The sequence below is a fragment of the Cyanistes caeruleus genome, chromosome 24 (assembly GCF_971803275.1).
Source record: "Cyanistes caeruleus chromosome 24, bCyaCae1.hap1.1, whole genome shotgun sequence".
Taxonomy (NCBI): Eukaryota; Metazoa; Chordata; class Aves; order Passeriformes; family Paridae; genus Cyanistes; species Cyanistes caeruleus.
The window spans coordinates 640,566-656,346 of NC_141724.1; the positions used below are offsets into that span (position 1 = coordinate 640,566).

General features: G+C 57.3%; 1 protein-coding gene across 1 annotated transcript; it reads right to left on the reverse strand.

Annotated features, from left to right (window-relative positions):
* Positions 1-333: 333 nt before the first annotated feature.
* C24H6orf132 (chromosome 24 C6orf132 homolog) lies at positions 334-15,164 on the reverse strand. Its single transcript, XM_086861521.1, has 5 exons — positions 14,956-15,164; positions 11,014-11,129; positions 7,082-7,157; positions 3,815-6,707; positions 334-3,529 (listed from the first exon to the last, which is right to left on the reverse strand). Exons 1-5 carry the CDS (start codon positions 15,104-15,106, stop codon positions 3,427-3,429), a joined length of 3,339 nt encoding a protein of 1,112 aa, XP_086717647.1. The 5' UTR covers positions 15,107-15,164; the 3' UTR covers positions 334-3,426.
* Between the last annotated feature and the right edge of the window lie 617 nt (positions 15,165-15,781).

A 15,781-nucleotide genomic window follows, 5' to 3' on the forward strand; every position in this document is an offset into this window, starting at 1 on the left:
GTATGAGAGTTTCTCCCTAATGAAGGGCTCCAAGCCCAGGACTATTTATAGAATCTGCTCCTGTGCCAGCCTGCCCAACCAGCTGGGTGTGAGTGACAGAGCTCCTGGGGCACAGCTGCCCCTTCATGCCTTGACTGGGCTTCTAAAACACTGAAATGGCCACAGGCTTTGGATGAACTGCTCAGAGAAACTGGACCAAGTTCTAGGTAAGATGAAATTCAAACCTTACTGAGCTACATTTTCCCATCCTTTCAAGGACATGCAAACTTCTCAATCCTCCAGCAGACAAGACTGTGTAAGCAACATTAAAAAAAAAAAAAGATACCACACATGTAATAAAACATCCAGAAATGTTTAATGCAAGAAGGTTGGTGTTCAGTGGCACTTATAAATAAAAGACTTTGTTCAATACTTTACAGCTAAAGCTCTGTTACACTCCCATAGCAGGAACTTGTGAGGAAGAGGCAGCTGCAGGGGATAATTTAAGTTGTATCACAACTTGAATTACCACACTGCATCAGAGAGGGTGAAGTGAGAATAATTCCACACTCAGGATTGCTCTCAGCGCTGGGCTGAGGCAGGGTGCTTTGCTCCATTAACACCCCTTAGTTTTGTTTCTTCTCACTCTGTTGCTAAATTTCCATAGTGAAAGAGCTGGGAGGAGCAGGAGCAGGAGCAGTTTATCCACAGAACCTGACAGAGTTACCTGCCCCAGGAAGAGGAGGCTCTCCCCCATCCATCCCTGCAGTCCTCACCTCCTGAGAGATCTCACTGTCCCCAAGTGCTCTGGCTGCCAACAGCTCTGACAGTGGTTCCTTTGTCACAGCAGCCCCAGAATCAATGGTGAGTTGTTTCTGAAATACCAGAATGTGCTGAAGGCATTCAAAAGCAGCAGGGATAGTCCAAAGGGTCTGAAGAATAGAAGTGTTCTGCTGCTGAAAGCCTGCATGCTAACCAGTCCTACAACTGGAAGCAGAGTCCAGCCTGATTCAGTGACAGCCCCTGTGCAGTCCCAGAATCTGTTCTTGAGTGAAGAATGGCTGTTTTATAAAGCTGACTTCTATTATCATGCTTCTAATACTTAATTAAAACAACTATGTCTGCTAGAAGTGACACACTCCATGGTGTCTAAGACCATATTTCAGCTACACATGAATTGTGTGTCTGGATGAAGTAGTAAATGTGACATTTAAAGCAAGTGCCAACATTTTTCTCTACAAAGAAAAAAAAACAACAAAAAAAGCAAACAAACTTGTGTAGGGGAGATTGTAATTTGGAAGAATTCTTGAGGTGGAAAATTGCACACATACCCCCTGCCCTCACCACTTCTGGGCAAAGTCAGTATCAAAAGCTGAAATTGCCCACCCAGCCTTAAAATTGTTTTTGAGAGCTCATTCACAATTATAGCTTATTATTTTGAAAAAAAAAACCCAAAAACTATCAAGAAAAAAAAAACATTAAATTGCAACGTTATCAAAGAGACTTCTTTGTTTGCTTTCAAGCTAAACTGGTGAAACTTCATCCAATAGCAAAACATGACCCTGAAGGCCCTGAAGGAGGATCACGGATTTACTTCTACAAATGAATGAGAATGCTCAAGATGCTCCTTGCATAGAGAAAATTCTATGTTTTAGGGCAGGTGGTATTCCACAAGACACTTGGCACACTTCAATGTCCTTATAATTACTCCATAGTCACTTTTCTCCATAAATATTCCAGCACCCAGATATTTAAAGCCTATTATTTCAATATTAGCTGGGGTGAACAATGGAAATCTTCCAAGTCACTGTGACTTACTGGCATAAAAATGCCCTTTGAATTAGCTATTAGACTGATTATTGTATCTGCATTTTCATTTTATTCACAGCAAAATAAAGTTCAGCATACTTTAAAGCTGCTGCAATATCTGAAAGGGATGTTAAATTATTAGGTAAAGCTGGAAATAACACAAAACACAGAATGCCAGTGACATGACTCGAATGTCAAGATAACTTTTGAGAATTCAACTGTGAAGGAAAATTTATCCCTGATTTTGAGCTGAATGAGCAAGATCTGCTTGCAGGCCACATCCAGGTGTGTGCCAGGCAGGGCAAGCTGGAGTAGAACCAGTGGGATTTATAGCATTGAAAATAGAAAGTGCTTTCCATAAAAATAGACTCATGTCTCAAAGTGCTTTTAGTTTGCCAGTGATTAGAAAATATTCTCTACAAGTTTTTACAGTTATTTTACAGTGATTTTCAGCAAGTTTACCTAGGAGGAAGATTCTCTGTTTCTAGCTTCAGGAATTATTCACAACTCAGGTCAGCTGTTGTGAGACCCCACTGCTCACTCTGGAAGCTGAAACCCTCTAAGGCTACTCCGAGCTCCCACCCCTGTGTCCACCAGCGGGAATCAGGGGCAGCTCTGCACATCCAGCACCTGGCAAAGCACCGAGGGAAACAGCGGGAGCCAGCTCCTTTCCCTGCAGACACCCCACACGCCACCAGGATAAATACAGTCACACTGAAATTGAGCTTCAAAGCAGGCACATGGGAGCCAATCTCAGTAGAATAAGTAGAATAAGGACTCTTGGGGTCACAGGGCTGTGATGTGACAAGAGCAGCACAGCACCTGGGCGAGTGGTGGACACCCACCAGCCCAAGGAAAAGGATTGCTCCATGACCTATGTCTCCAAAGTGCTTTACAGCCATCCAGCCAGGCCTCACAGCCTCCTTCCACGAGGAATAATTACCAACAGAAACATTTACAGTGACCAAAAGGCACAGCAAAGCAAGGCCCCTGCTCCCAAAGCGGCTCCTGGAGGAGGGGTCAGAGCCCTGCTCCGCAGGACAGGCACTGACTGCCCAGGGCTGGGTTTAAGGCAGAATTGATTCACTCCAAACTCTTGAAGGACAGAAAGGCTCAGGATCCAGGCATCTCCTCCTATCCCACTGGCCTCACATTCTTATTTTAATCCCTGACATTTAGCTATACACTGCTTTGCTTCCGCTGTGCACATCTCTCAGCCGGTCTCTCCCTGCTCCCAAACATGCTGGAGTTAAACCAATTAACAAACAAACTGCAATCAATCTTTCCAGTGGTGATGCTCTTTAAAGGGAGCTGAGGATGCTCTTTGGCTTTCCTAGATGGCCTATCAGTCTGCAATTCTGACAATAATCCAGGAGGGAAAATGGGAAAAAAGGAAAGCACGTTTGCTCATGTAACAAGGCAGCGTCCTGCCCTCTGCAGTAACAATTCTCCTCGACAGTCTTTTGAGATAAGTCCGAGTCTCAGGCTCATTCCCCACCTCCGTCAGCAATTTCAAGCAGGAGCATTTTCAGGCTGGGTTGGGACCGTCCCTGGTGCCATAGAGAAGGAAAGGACCAAGCCAGGCACCCTCTCGCCCGTTGCCAGCCGGATGCCGGCGGGGCGGCCCCGAGGTCCGGCCTACCGGTGGCTCTGGTAGGTGTAGGAGATGGGCTGGCGCGTCCCGGGCCTCACCGTGAAGGTGTTGGAGGGTGCCCCGTAGTGCGGGGTGCCGTGGGCAGGCCTGCAGGGAGAACAGAGGGGAACTCACCCAAAGCCCAGGCTAACCTTGGCATTCAGGCAGTACCGCAATGATCATTTTATCGATTCGTGTCTCCACTCAGCGAGGTGGGGAGGGAGGGAGACGGGCACTGGGGTCACAGCTGGCACCAGGGAGGAGCCACGGAACGCTCACTGCCCTTGGAGCAGGAGCCAGGGGGCAGCGACTGCTCTGGAGCCCCAGCACTGCTGTGGGGCCGGTTCCAAGGGACACTGAGGACAGGGAGGGCTGGGCCCAGGGGACACGTACCTGCTGCCTGTCAGCACGCTGCCGGGCGAGAAGTCCCCGTTCTGCCCCTTGTACTTGGTGTCAGCCCCGCTGCCGCCGTACGCCGTGCCTTTCCCAGCAGCGTCCGTGGATGCCCGCCTGCTCTGGGTGCTCGAGGGGCCGTTCCTGTGGGCAGAGCTCAGGCGGCGAGACCCCTCCCCAGCCGTGGAGCCGAACCCCCCGGTGCCGTAGGAGGAGAGGGTGCCCGAGGCCCGGGGGGCTGCGGCTGCCCGGGGGTAGGAGCTGTCGGGCTCTGACATGTACAGGCGCTTCTTGATCAGTGGCCGTGGGTTGGGGCCGTGGCTGGGGAAACTCGTGGAGCTGCTGTAATCCGGGTACTGGGGTGTGAAGTCGCCGTTTCTCCAGCTCTTCTCCAAGGGCAGCGGAGCTGCTGGCTCCTGGTTGCCCCCATAGCTGCGGGTGTAGCCAGACCACCTGAAATAGCGCGGCTCGCCCGAGCTCCGGCTGCTCTCAGGGACACTGGGGCACTTGCGATTCTCTTCCCGACTCGGGAGGGGACTCTCGTCTGCCTCGTTGCTGAATTCGGGGGGTGGGGGGATAATCCCGAAGTCCAGCACCGTGTCCCCGTTCTCCTCCTCCCTGGGCACTCCGTGCTGGGCTGGGCCGGGCTGGCTCGGCTGCCCCGAGTCCAGCAGGCCCCGGAGCAGGCTGGAGGCAGCGGCTCGCCGGGGCCCAGGGGGCTGCGCCTCGCCCACCGCCCGCCCAGCCCGGCCCTGCTCCGAGGAGCTGGAGAAGGAGGGGGCTTTGCTCCAGCCGGGCCCTGCTGGACTGGCCGCGGACGGCCGAGGCACCACAGTGAAGGAGTAGGGCTTGGACTCGTGGCGGAAGAAGCTGCTGGAGGTGGTGTCTGATGAGGCACTGCTGAGTCTCAGGGGTGGCTTTGCCCTCAGCACGGCCGCCCCCTCCCCGCCCTGGCGGCCCCGCTGGGCGCGCTGCCGGGCTGCCAGCAGCAGGGCCATGGGTGAACCCCGCTCCACGCGCTCCCCTGTCACGGGGTGGATCAGCACCTCCTCCTGCCCCGCTCCCGAGATGTCCGGGGGGCTCCTGGCCGAGCTCCTGGGGCAGGGGGCTTCAGCTGAGCCCGGGGCACAGCGCGGCTCGGCCGAGCTGGCCCCAGCCCGGTGCACTTTGTACTGGAAGATGGCCGAGCTGGGCTCTGGTGCCGGGCTCTGTGCGGGGGACGCAGGGGGTGAGGAGGGGGTGGGAGCAGGGGGCTCCTCAGCTGGTCCCTGGGGTGGGTCTGGAGGACTCACACTGCTGTTGAGGGACCCCGGAGCAGGGCTCACGTCCTCTGTGACCTTGCCAGCAGCAATAGGAGCAGGAGCAGGAGCAGGAGCAGGAGCAGGAGCAGGAGCAGGAGCAGGAGCAGGAGCAGGAGCAGGAGCGGGAGCAGGAGCAGGATGGTCCTTGTGATCCGTCTCATCCTTCACAGCAGCGGCCACGGGGGCTGGGAGCAGGCTGGGGACCGTTTGTGGCATCACTGAGTCACTCGTGTCAGGGGGGCTCTTCCTCACCGGTGGGGTGCTGATGCCATTCTCCACACTCTGCTTCTGGCTGCTGAGCCCCACAAGAGGTTTCCCCTCTTTCTTCAGGGACAGCACAGCCTCCAGCTCGTTCCTGATTGTCATCACGCTGCGGGGCTGTGTGTCAGGGCTGCTCTCTGGGGCAGTGACTGCAGTGCTGGGAGAGACCCCATTGGTGCTGGGGGTGCTGCTGGGCACCTCTTTCTTCTCCCTCTCCCCTTCCTTGGATAACTCCGTGTCCTTCCTGGCGAGCTGGGGCTCACTGAGCCCTGGCTCACGGCTGCCAGCACGGCTGGGAGTGCTGTCCACGGGCTGGGGAGCAGCCGGCTTCTCCAGCGGCCTTTCCTCCCGGCGTGGGGAGCGCAGCAGGGCCGAGAGCTCATCCCGCAGCTTGTTCAGGTTGCTGGCATCCTTCCAGTCATCATCGCAGGTCGGGTAGTCCGGAGGAGGGAGATCCAGGTCGTTCGCAGTGAGAGGTTCAGATTTTGGAGGGGAGTCTCTCCCGGTTGTTTTCAGCTGGGGAATCTTCTCCCCCTCGGAGCCTGGCAGTGGGGACCGGCGGCCGGCAGGATTCACCCCTTGGCTGAGCCCTGGGCCCGGCTTGGGGCTCAGAGGAGGGGGTACAGCCGGCTTCCCAACGCCCTCTCTGAGCCCGGAATTTCTCTGCTCGGCTTCTCCCGGCCGTGCCTTGGCTGCGGGTCTGATGGTGAAGCAGGGTGGGAGGGGTGGCCGGGTGTGAGGCTGCCTGGGGACGGGCTCCTGCCGGCCGGGCTGGCCCTCCTGCACTGGGATGGACGAGGAGCGCGCAGGGGCCGGCGGCGGCACCTTGAACGACCTGGGGAAGGTGAGGTGGGGCTCAGGCTTGGGCTGCAGGCTCTCCTTGGGGCTGGGGGCTGTGGGCTCCCCGGGCTCAGCAGGGCAGAGCGGCCCCTCGGCATCCGCCTGCCTGGTGTTCAGCACCGTCTCGGATTTCCACTTGGAGATGCCAGGGCCGAAGGGCGCGGGGTCCCGGGCCCCCGGCGGGGCCGGAGGAATGAAGTCTGGAGGAGCCGGGGTGCTGGGGGGTGACAGGGCACAGGCGGGAGGTGGCGGGGCTGCCATGGCAGGAGGTGGTGGCACCATCTCGGGTGGCGGGGGTGGCAGCATTTCGGGGGGTGGAGGGACCGGTGAGGCCAGAGGGGGTGGCAGAGGAGCTGCCGGAGGGGGTGGAGGGGGTACCGATGGTGGCGGGGGGATGTCTTCATCCAGGTCATCCCCATCGAAGGCCTGTGGGCGCAGGTCCCCCACTGAGCTGTACATCCGGTAATTGCCATTGAGCTGGGAGCCAGAGCCTGCAAGAGCAGCGAGAGCACACAGCCTGTGAGCCCCCCTCCATCATCATCATCATCATCATCATCATCATCATCATCATCATCATCATCAGCCTGGCCTGTGCCACTGGCCTGTGCCACTGGCCTGCCCAGGGAGCCAGCCCCTTGCCAGGCTTCTCTAAAACTTCCTGAACTGGAACAGCCTCTCTGCCTCACCTCTTAGGAATTAATTAATTTTCAATTACTTCAAAAAATAATTAATAGCAGACTCTATTTTAGCATGAAAATATATGGGCAGCCTGTCTGCTCCAGAGCTTGGTACACACACACTTCCTGCCCTGAGGGCTTGGGGAGCACTTTGTGCTGGCCAGGGCTCCTCAGAGAACATCCCTTACCGAGAGCTGCCTTTTCCTCAAAGTCTTCTGGCACCGACGGCGTTGGCACAGCCACCCCATGGGATTCTTGGGCATTCTGCAAGAGTTGAGAAAACAGAGCTGTCAGTCTTCAGCCCAGGGATCAGAGAAAGGGCTGACAAGCAGCTGGTAATCTGTTCACACAGCCCTGATGGGATCCAGGGCAAGTAGTGATAGGAAGTCCTTGTGGAAACTGCTGTTGACAGGGTTTGAGGGGATGAGTGAACCGATCAAGGCTGCACAGGCCATGGACACAATTCCTCCCCGGTCAGGCACGAGGGCTGCAGAGGAATTTGACTATTTCACATCCCCCTGGGGGCTCCTCACCGTTCCTGTCCCACACACCGAGCAGCTGCCCCGGTTTTGGGGGTGTTTTTCTGCAGCAAGCACTGCCCCAGTCACCAACACCCCGCTCTGAGGCCTGCAGTGTCCTGGGAAACTGGCACAGCACATCTGAGCGCTCTGGGCAAACTGCTCCTGGTGTGGTTTGTGTTTCGCTCTCAATTCCTCCCTTCACGTTCGTGCTGGGAACTCAGCAGTGCCTGAAGCCGGTACAGCACCAGCAATTCAGCGGCCCACACATCTGGGAGGCCCTGGAGCGCTCCGGGTGACTGCAGCCACCCAGCCGAGACATTCGGGCAGCCTGACTCACCTGGAGCTCTGCTCGGGGCTGTGCCAGCAGCAGGAAACCTCTCCTGTCCCTGCGGCTCAGGGCTGGGGGGCTCCGAGGGGCTGGGGGGGCTCTGAGGGGGCTCTGAGGGGCTGGGGGGGCTCTGAGGGGGCTCTGAGGGGCTGGGGGGGCTCTGAGGGGGCTCTGAGGGGCTGGGGGGGCTCTGAGGGGGCTCTGAGGGGCTGAGGGGGCTCTGAGGGGGCTCTGAGGGGCTGAGGGGGCTCTGAGGGGCTGGGGGGGCTCTGAGGGGGCTCCGAGGGGCTGGGGGAGCTCTGAGGGCGCTCTGAGGGGTTGGGGGGGACTCTGGGGGGCTCCGAGGGGGTTCCGAGGGGGTTCCGGGGGTCTCCAGGACAGCCCTGGGCACTCGGGCCGGGCAGGAGCGGGGGGCGGCCTGGGGCACCCCAGTGGCAGAAAGATCCCGAGCTCCGAGGGAACATCCACCGAGGGACAGACAGACACGGGCAGTGCTCAGGGACACGCTGTCCCCCTCCCGGGCTCCACATCCACCCTGCTGCATTCCCCGGGCAGATGTTTGCCCTGCTAACAGCCCTGGACAAAGGAAATGTTATCCTGCCATCAGCCTGCGCCTCTCCCCAGCCATTTCCTGCACACAAAAGCCTGGATAATGATTGAGCCCCTGCCCTTTGCCTTTCGCTGCCGTTATCACCGCTTTTACATCAGAGTGCTCCGGGATTCCAAAGTCTCCTGGATCAAAGGTCATTTGTTCATCCAGCCCTATCCAGGCTCAGACAGAACATTACAGCTCCACTCTGCCCTGGCTGGGGAGCCCAGGAGCTGCTGGGGCAGGGCTGATTCAACAGCAGCACCTGGGCTCCTCTGGAGAGCCCTGGAATGCCCCAGCTTTGGCCAGAATAATAGGAAATACAGGTATTTCACATGCTACATCCATCACCCTGCAGATGACCAAAAAACCTCTGTAACCACAAGGGAATGAGGTCCTGGTGAGTTGGGAGTGAGCGAATTCATATCCCTGGGATTGCACAAAGGACCAGACAACGCTGTGCTGATGGAGAAGCCAAGGCCTGTGAAAGCACAGGCACATCCTGAACTTCATCTGAGAGCCAGAGGGGAGACAAAGGCCAGGAGAGGCACTTCGAGAGCTGATAGTTCAATTGTCCAGAGCAATGAGATACCAGAATCACAAAGAATAAAACCCCAGCAGCTCCCATTTGCTATGGAAATCCATTGCTGCTGGTTTCCAGGGAAGTAAAGATGTCTGAGCTCTGCATTGCCTGCATATGCATCACCTGTCTGGGGAGGAGTGGAGAGGAACTGGCAGTCAGAAGAGAGCTATGCAAAGCTGGAGGACACGGTCTGCACTTCATAAAGGAGCAGCAATTTTGGATGTGTCATTTCCAACTGGGCAAGCCTGTTCATCACCAAAACCTCTGTGGCAGTTGCTTAGCATCTCTCAAAAACCACCCGTCCCCACATCATGAGCTGGCTTCTGAAATGGAAAGCATCCCCAGCACGCTGCCAGTCTGCAGAGATGGTTGGGAAGATCGTTCCTGGTGTTTGCTGGGTGTAGCCAGCCCAGAAAACCTCCCACTGATTCAGAGCAGGCTCTGGGTGCTGTGCCAGGAACCTGCATTTCCAGTTTGTGGTACCTGAATCAGACTTGTGCCTGCTGAGGATCCCGTGGGGGGAAGCTTTCACTGTAACCACCAGGAATTACTTTTCATCCCTGGAATAGTCAGACGTGCCCAGTGAAGGGAGCCTGCCCCAGCTCCCCGGGCTCTCAGGAGCACCCCCTGCTCAGCCATTCAGTGACCAAGGTTTGAGGCTGCCTGTTACAAAAGCCACCCCAAAATACAACTGCTGAGCAGCCTGGGGCCTGAGAGGCCAAGAATTTCTCTGAATATGAAGAGCTTGCCCCAGTCTCCTTGTTGTTGAGCTAGGGCAGCATGGTGGTTTCCTGAAGGGATTTATTCCCCTGGGATGCCAAAGCACCTGCAGTGCTGGGGGAGCCAGGGGGACATGGGGGGACCCTCTCGTGCAGTCCCTGCTGGGATTCCGTGTGGGCCAGCCCAGGGCTGGGGGAAGGAGGGAAGGAGGCTGCTCCAGGTGCAGCGGTGCAGGAGCTGCGGGGCAGGGCGGGTGCATCCTCCTGACTCACCGGAGCTGCTCCCCGTGGGTGGGGGGAAAGGGTTAAGGCAGGAGCTGCAGAACCGCCCGGTGCAGGTGTGTACCTGGCGCAGGTATGTGCGTGGCAGCAGAAGAGTCTGTGCCAGATCAAATGATCATCAAACCTCACCAAAGGAGCGCAAACATCCAACGCACACTGATCCTTCAAAGTGCTTTCCTACTCATTCCTTCAGTTAAAGCTGTTACTGTCAGAGGGGAGGCCCAGCTTTGTGAGGGACCCTGACAAGGGAGGAAGAGCCCCAGGGCCAGCTGTGCCTCTGTGGGCAGCAGCAGGGCCTGGGTGCCCTCAGGATTTGTCTTGGGGACATTCCTGCTGTCAGTGCCTCTACCACACACACTCCCATTAGCAGAGATCACCTCCTTGTCAAGACCAAAGGATTTAAGCATTTTCCTGTCTTCACTGAGCTCCTGAGCTGTGGGTATCACTTCAGTTTAGCTATGGGCATCTCCAGAGCCCCTCTGAGCACCCTGCTCTAGTGGAAGAGGAGAGAACAAGGTGAGCTTTAAGGTCCCCTCCAACCCAGACCCTGGGATTCTGTGAATCCTGTGCCTAACTGTGCTCTTTGTAAGACCTCTGGAAAGTTCTGCATGGGGTTCCTCAAAGCCAGCCACAAGCAAGCGTGACTTCTGGAGTTACAGCCACCTCCAGGCCCTCTGCTCTGGCTGTTTTGGCCCTTGCTGCTGCTGCTGGAGCACTGGTAGCTCTGCAGGGCATGGTTTTTTTCATAGAGATTGAAAAGAATCATCCCCTGCACACTCACAGCATCCCCTCTTTCCTCTGCTGCAGCAGGACTGGGGTCACACTGCTGGCTCCAGCAGCACACCTGGGACTGCCAGCAGCAGTGAGATAAACGGCAGTGCAAGCCTGCTCTGTCCTCTCCGTGCTCAGCAATTATTCTTTAATTGAGAATGCGAGTGTGATGGTGCTCACACCTCTCGCCCGAGTGCCTCGTCCGTGGCCCAGGCCAGCCCTGAGCTCAGACCCAGCCCCTCGGAGCCAGGGTCACTGCAGGGGGGTTTCTGCTGTCCCTGGGGCTGGGGACACCAGCTCCAGCCCAGCAGGGACTCGGGCACTCACCAGGGGCAGGAACGTCAGCAGCGGCCGCACCCTCGGCCGCGGTTTCAGCGTTGCTGTGCCAGAGTCTGTCACTGTCCCGAAGCGATTGTCACCGTAATACACCTGGATCACGTCACCTGAGGGGAGAGCACACTGTTAGCACTGAGCTTGGGCACTGCCAAAGCCCCAGGGACGTTCAAAGAGAGCTGTGGAGAACTTGCTGCATCAGCGGCCAGGAGTGGGCAAAGCCCAGCAGGTCCTGAGGAAATCCTGGGTGTCCTGAGGTGAGCGGAAACCAGGGAGAGAAAGGTCCTGTGTGTGCAGGACAGGCACTCACAGCCCTGTCACACACCTGCAGAGCACAGAGAGCCTTCCCTCAGCTCTGCAGGATGGAACTGAAGCAGCTCAGAGGGAACAGGATGCAATTCTGGCCGATGTGAGCAGCTGGAATTGAGGGGGAGGCAGCAGAGCTGACCAGGAGGAGGGACAGCTCCTGCCCTGCCGAGCACTGTCAGAGCACTGACATCCAAGCCAGAGGGAATTCCAGCTGCTTCCCAACACTTCCACACTCCAGCCTGCTCTGGGTGACCTCCCACAAAGCACTGCCATGGATGGAGGGAGACACCAGGGCAGGAAGTCACAGGGCCCTGGTGTGACAAGCAAGAGGAGCCAGCAGGAATTCCTGGTTCCCAGCCTTGTGCTTTCACCTTGAACCACACCTCTTGTGCCGGTTTATTTCTGACAGTGAATAAAGCTCATAAAATTAATTTAATTACATTCTTTGTGTCTGATTAGCAGCATGAATTAACAAGCAGAAATACTGAAGCATGTAAACCCCACCTTGGCTGGAAGGAGATACACAAATAACTCGTAGCCAAGGAGACCGACATTAAAGAAAATCTGAGGGTTTGAGGAAGGAGGGGAAGCAACAAAATGGCTGTGATTGAAGGGAAAGCTGCAGGAGAGCTCCCAACAACACTTTGGTAGTGAGGAAGGGAGGAGAAGAAGAAGGATGGGCAGAAATCAGGAGGAAGCTCCGAAGGAAACAGCTTTACACCAAGTCTAATGAAAAAAGAGGAGGGCAAATGTCTCTGTGTGTGTCCCACAGAAGGAAAGCACTTGCATGGACACCTGGAATGAAGAACTGAGCACACCAGGCAGGGCATGAGGCAGCACAGCCTCTGCTGAGGGACTGCAGGCAGATGAATTCCACACAACCTTCAAACACACCACAGAGTCCAGACAAACATCAGCCCTTCCCTTCTCCCACCCACCACCTCCCCCAGCAGCATCTGCCCTGCTCTCCCTGCCCTTCCAGGCAATCCCCTCCCTCACTTCCCAAACTGCTCCCACTACAAGCAATTCTCTACACAAAGGACATTTTCTCCAGCTTTCAAATCACCAATCAGCCTGTCCTTCAGCCAGCCTGGTCCTACCAAGACTTCACCACTTCCTTGCCTGGGGGGGGCCCAAGCACTCAGGAGGAGCTGCTGGAGACCCAGGGAGGACAGAAGTGCCAGCAAATTGCCTGGAAGTGTTCAAGGCCAGGCTGGATGGGGCTTGGAGCAGCCTGACCCAGTGAAAGGTGTCCCTGCCCATGGCAGGGAGTGCAATGAGATGAGTTTTAAGGTCCCTTCCCACCCAAACTACTCTGTGATTCTGTGATGATTAATTTTGTGGGTGACCCCGCATTCAGTGAGTAAGGAGCAGGAATTAAGGCTAAGGCAACAGGAGAGTTTGGACTCAGACAGCCTGAGCAGCGACAGAGTGGTTCTGAGACTTGAAATGATGAGTTTTATATTTAACAAGTCACTAGGTAAACCCAGTGAGAAACTGGATTAAAGATCACAAGGACTTTGATCCTAGATTACTAAGCATCGCTACCCTGAATGCTTTAATTAAAGTAAAATGAAGTGCTTGTAGTTGTGTTTTCTTTGCTAGATAAACAGGACTTGCCTGCTGGGAGCCCATCACCAGCAAGACCTGAGCTCTGCCAGCCTCGTTTCCTGGAAGGAGGGATCAGGAAATGCACCCTTGGAAGCTGTGGGAAGCAGCTGGCTCTAAGCACTGGCCTTGCTTCGGCCACTTTTTGACATTCAGCCTGTCCTGGAGACACTTGTGTTTGCTCAGCCATGGGAAATCAAATAAACAATTTGCCACTCATGTAATGGAACTTCTTCCTCCCCGGGGGTTGCATCACCTGGAGGAGGCGCAGCAGGTTTGAGCCGGGGTATCCACAGCTCCCGGGAGGAGGAGGAGGAGGTGGCATCAGTCACTACATTCAGGAATCTCTGAGTCAGGGACATGCAAAGCTACACCCATTCCACATTGCTTAACTTGTGTTTACTCTGTGTGAGAAACCAAGGTGGGGATCAGCAGGAGCAGTGGACTCCTCCTGGCACGGAGCTCTGCAAGAAATGTCCCAGGAACAGGGCTGGGGCTGCCCTGGGCAGGACGGGGCTGTGTGCGGGGCCAGCCACAGCAGAGCTGTTCCTCGGGCTGCTGTCCTGCTGTCCCTGCTGTCCCTTGGGCTGCTGTCCTGCTGTCCCTTGGGCTGCTGTCCTGCTGTCCTGCTGTCCTGCTGTCCCTGCTGTCCCTTGGGCTGCTGTCCCTGCTGTCCCTTGGGCTGCTGTCCTGCTGTCCCTTGGGCTGCTGTCCTGCTGTCCTGCTGTCCCTGCTGTCCTGCTGTCCCTCGGGCTGCTGTCCCTGCTGTCCCTTGGGCCACTGTCCTGCTGTCCCTGCTGACCCTTGAGCCACTGTCCTGCTGTCCCTCAGACTGCTGTCCCTGCTGTCCTGCTGTCCCTGCTGTCCTGCTGTCCCTGCTGTCCCTTGGGCCACTGTCCTGCTGTCCCTGCTGACCCTTGAGCCACTGTCCTGCTGTCCCTCAGACTGCTGTCCCTGCTGTCCTGCTGTCCTGCTGTCCCTCAGACTGCTGTCCCTGCTGTCCTGCTGTCCCTGCTGTCCTGCTGTCCCTGCTGTCCCTCGGGCTGCTGTCCTGCTGTCCCTTGTGCCACTGTCCCCTCCTCACCCCGCTCTCTCAGCTGCAGTGTCTGTCACACTGGCCCTGCACTGCCCCCTCCACAAACCAAACTCAGGAATGCCCGGAGGATGCTGAGGAGCATCCAACAGCTGTTCCTTAGGCTCGGCTTTCAGGATTCCCGTCCTTTGCAGCGTGACCCACACCTGAGCAGAACTGTACTGCCACTGCGGAACTGCAGCCGCGGAAATCTGCCTTGGAATAAGCAGACACAGCAACTTCTTCTTTTTTTTTTTTAATCCAAACCACATCAGAGAGAAGCTTGAATCCTCCTCAGATTTACGACAGTTAGAAATCAGCAATTTTCCTTCTAGGTTGCAGAGTTGCATGAAACTCCCTGTCACATTTTAATTTTATCTTGGTTTCAGCAGCTTGGCCTTTGGGGTGTAACCACCTCGCTGTTGCTTTCACAGACAATACTTCACCCTGCACAGCTCAGCAGGCAGCACTTCCATTTTTTTTCATCTTGGAAGAGTTTGTTGGGCTCGAACAGCCACCAAACTTCATCCACAAAGTGCTATCGTCTATCTACCTGGCTCCATTGCTATTAATTTGGCTCCCTCCTACATGAGCCTCCAGGGCACCGTATTGCAATTAAAACCACAGAGAAACACAAATGAATCCCGAGGAATACGCAACCCTCAGCTCCCTCCTCGCTCGCAGCCCTGCGAGAAACAGGTTTATGAGTAAATAACTCAAACCTGGGAAGGCTCAGATCAAACATGGCGTGGGAAAGCGAGAAAACAGATTCACAGCCACTCGCCAGAGTTTTTAGCCGAGTTTAACTCGGCCAGAGCCGGCCCAGCCGAGGTGCGGAGCCGCTGCGGGAGCCGCGCCGCCCATCCCGGGGTCCCCGAGCGCTCCCGGAGCTCCCCCGGGGCAGCAGCGGAGCCGCCGCCCCCCGTCCCTGCCCCGGGGCCACTGACCGGTGCCACCCGCGCTGTCCGAGGTCACCTCCTGCGTGAAGATCCAGGGCGGGTTGGTGGCGAACAGGGACGCGGCGCTGGGGCTGGAGTGGCGCTTGCCGAAGAGGCGGCTGAAGGTGCCCTGCACCGAGTGCGCCTGGTGCTTCTTCATGCTGGCCGAGCCGGGCGCTCCGCTGCGGGCCGGGCATCCCGCACCGCCGGCACCGCCGGGCTCCGGAGGGGCGGGGACGGCCCCACCCCCGGCCCGCCCTCGCCAGGTGTCCCCGAGCCTCGCCAGGTGTCCCCGAGCCTCGCCGGGTGTCCCCGAGCCTCGCCGGGTGTCCCCGAGCCCTCTCCCGGTGTCCCCGAGCCCTCTCCGGGTGTCCCCGAGCCCTCTCCAGGTGTCCCCGAGCCCTCTCCAGGTGTCCCCGAGCCCTCTCCGGGTGTCCCCGAGCCCTCTCCAGGTGTCCCCGAGCCCTCTCCAGGTGTCCCCGAGCCCTCTCCCGGTGTCCCCGAGCCTCGCCGGGTGTCCCCGAGCCCTCGCCGGGTGTCCCCGAGCCCTCTCCAGGTGTCCCCGAGCCCTCTCCAGGTGTCCCCGAGCCCTCTCCAGGTGTCCCCGAGCCCTCTCCAGGTGTCCCCGAGCCCGCAGCGGGGCCAGCCGGAGGGACAGAGCCACCGGGCGAGCTGAGCTGACGCTCGGGGCCGTCCCAGAGCGGCTGCTGGCCCTGCACAGACACCCCCAAACCCCACCCTGTGCCTGCCGCCTCCCCCTTCAGCTCTGCAGAGCCCTGCCCAGAGCCCGGCAGCCCTGGGGTGAGGAACCTCTCGCTGACATCCAGCCCCAGCC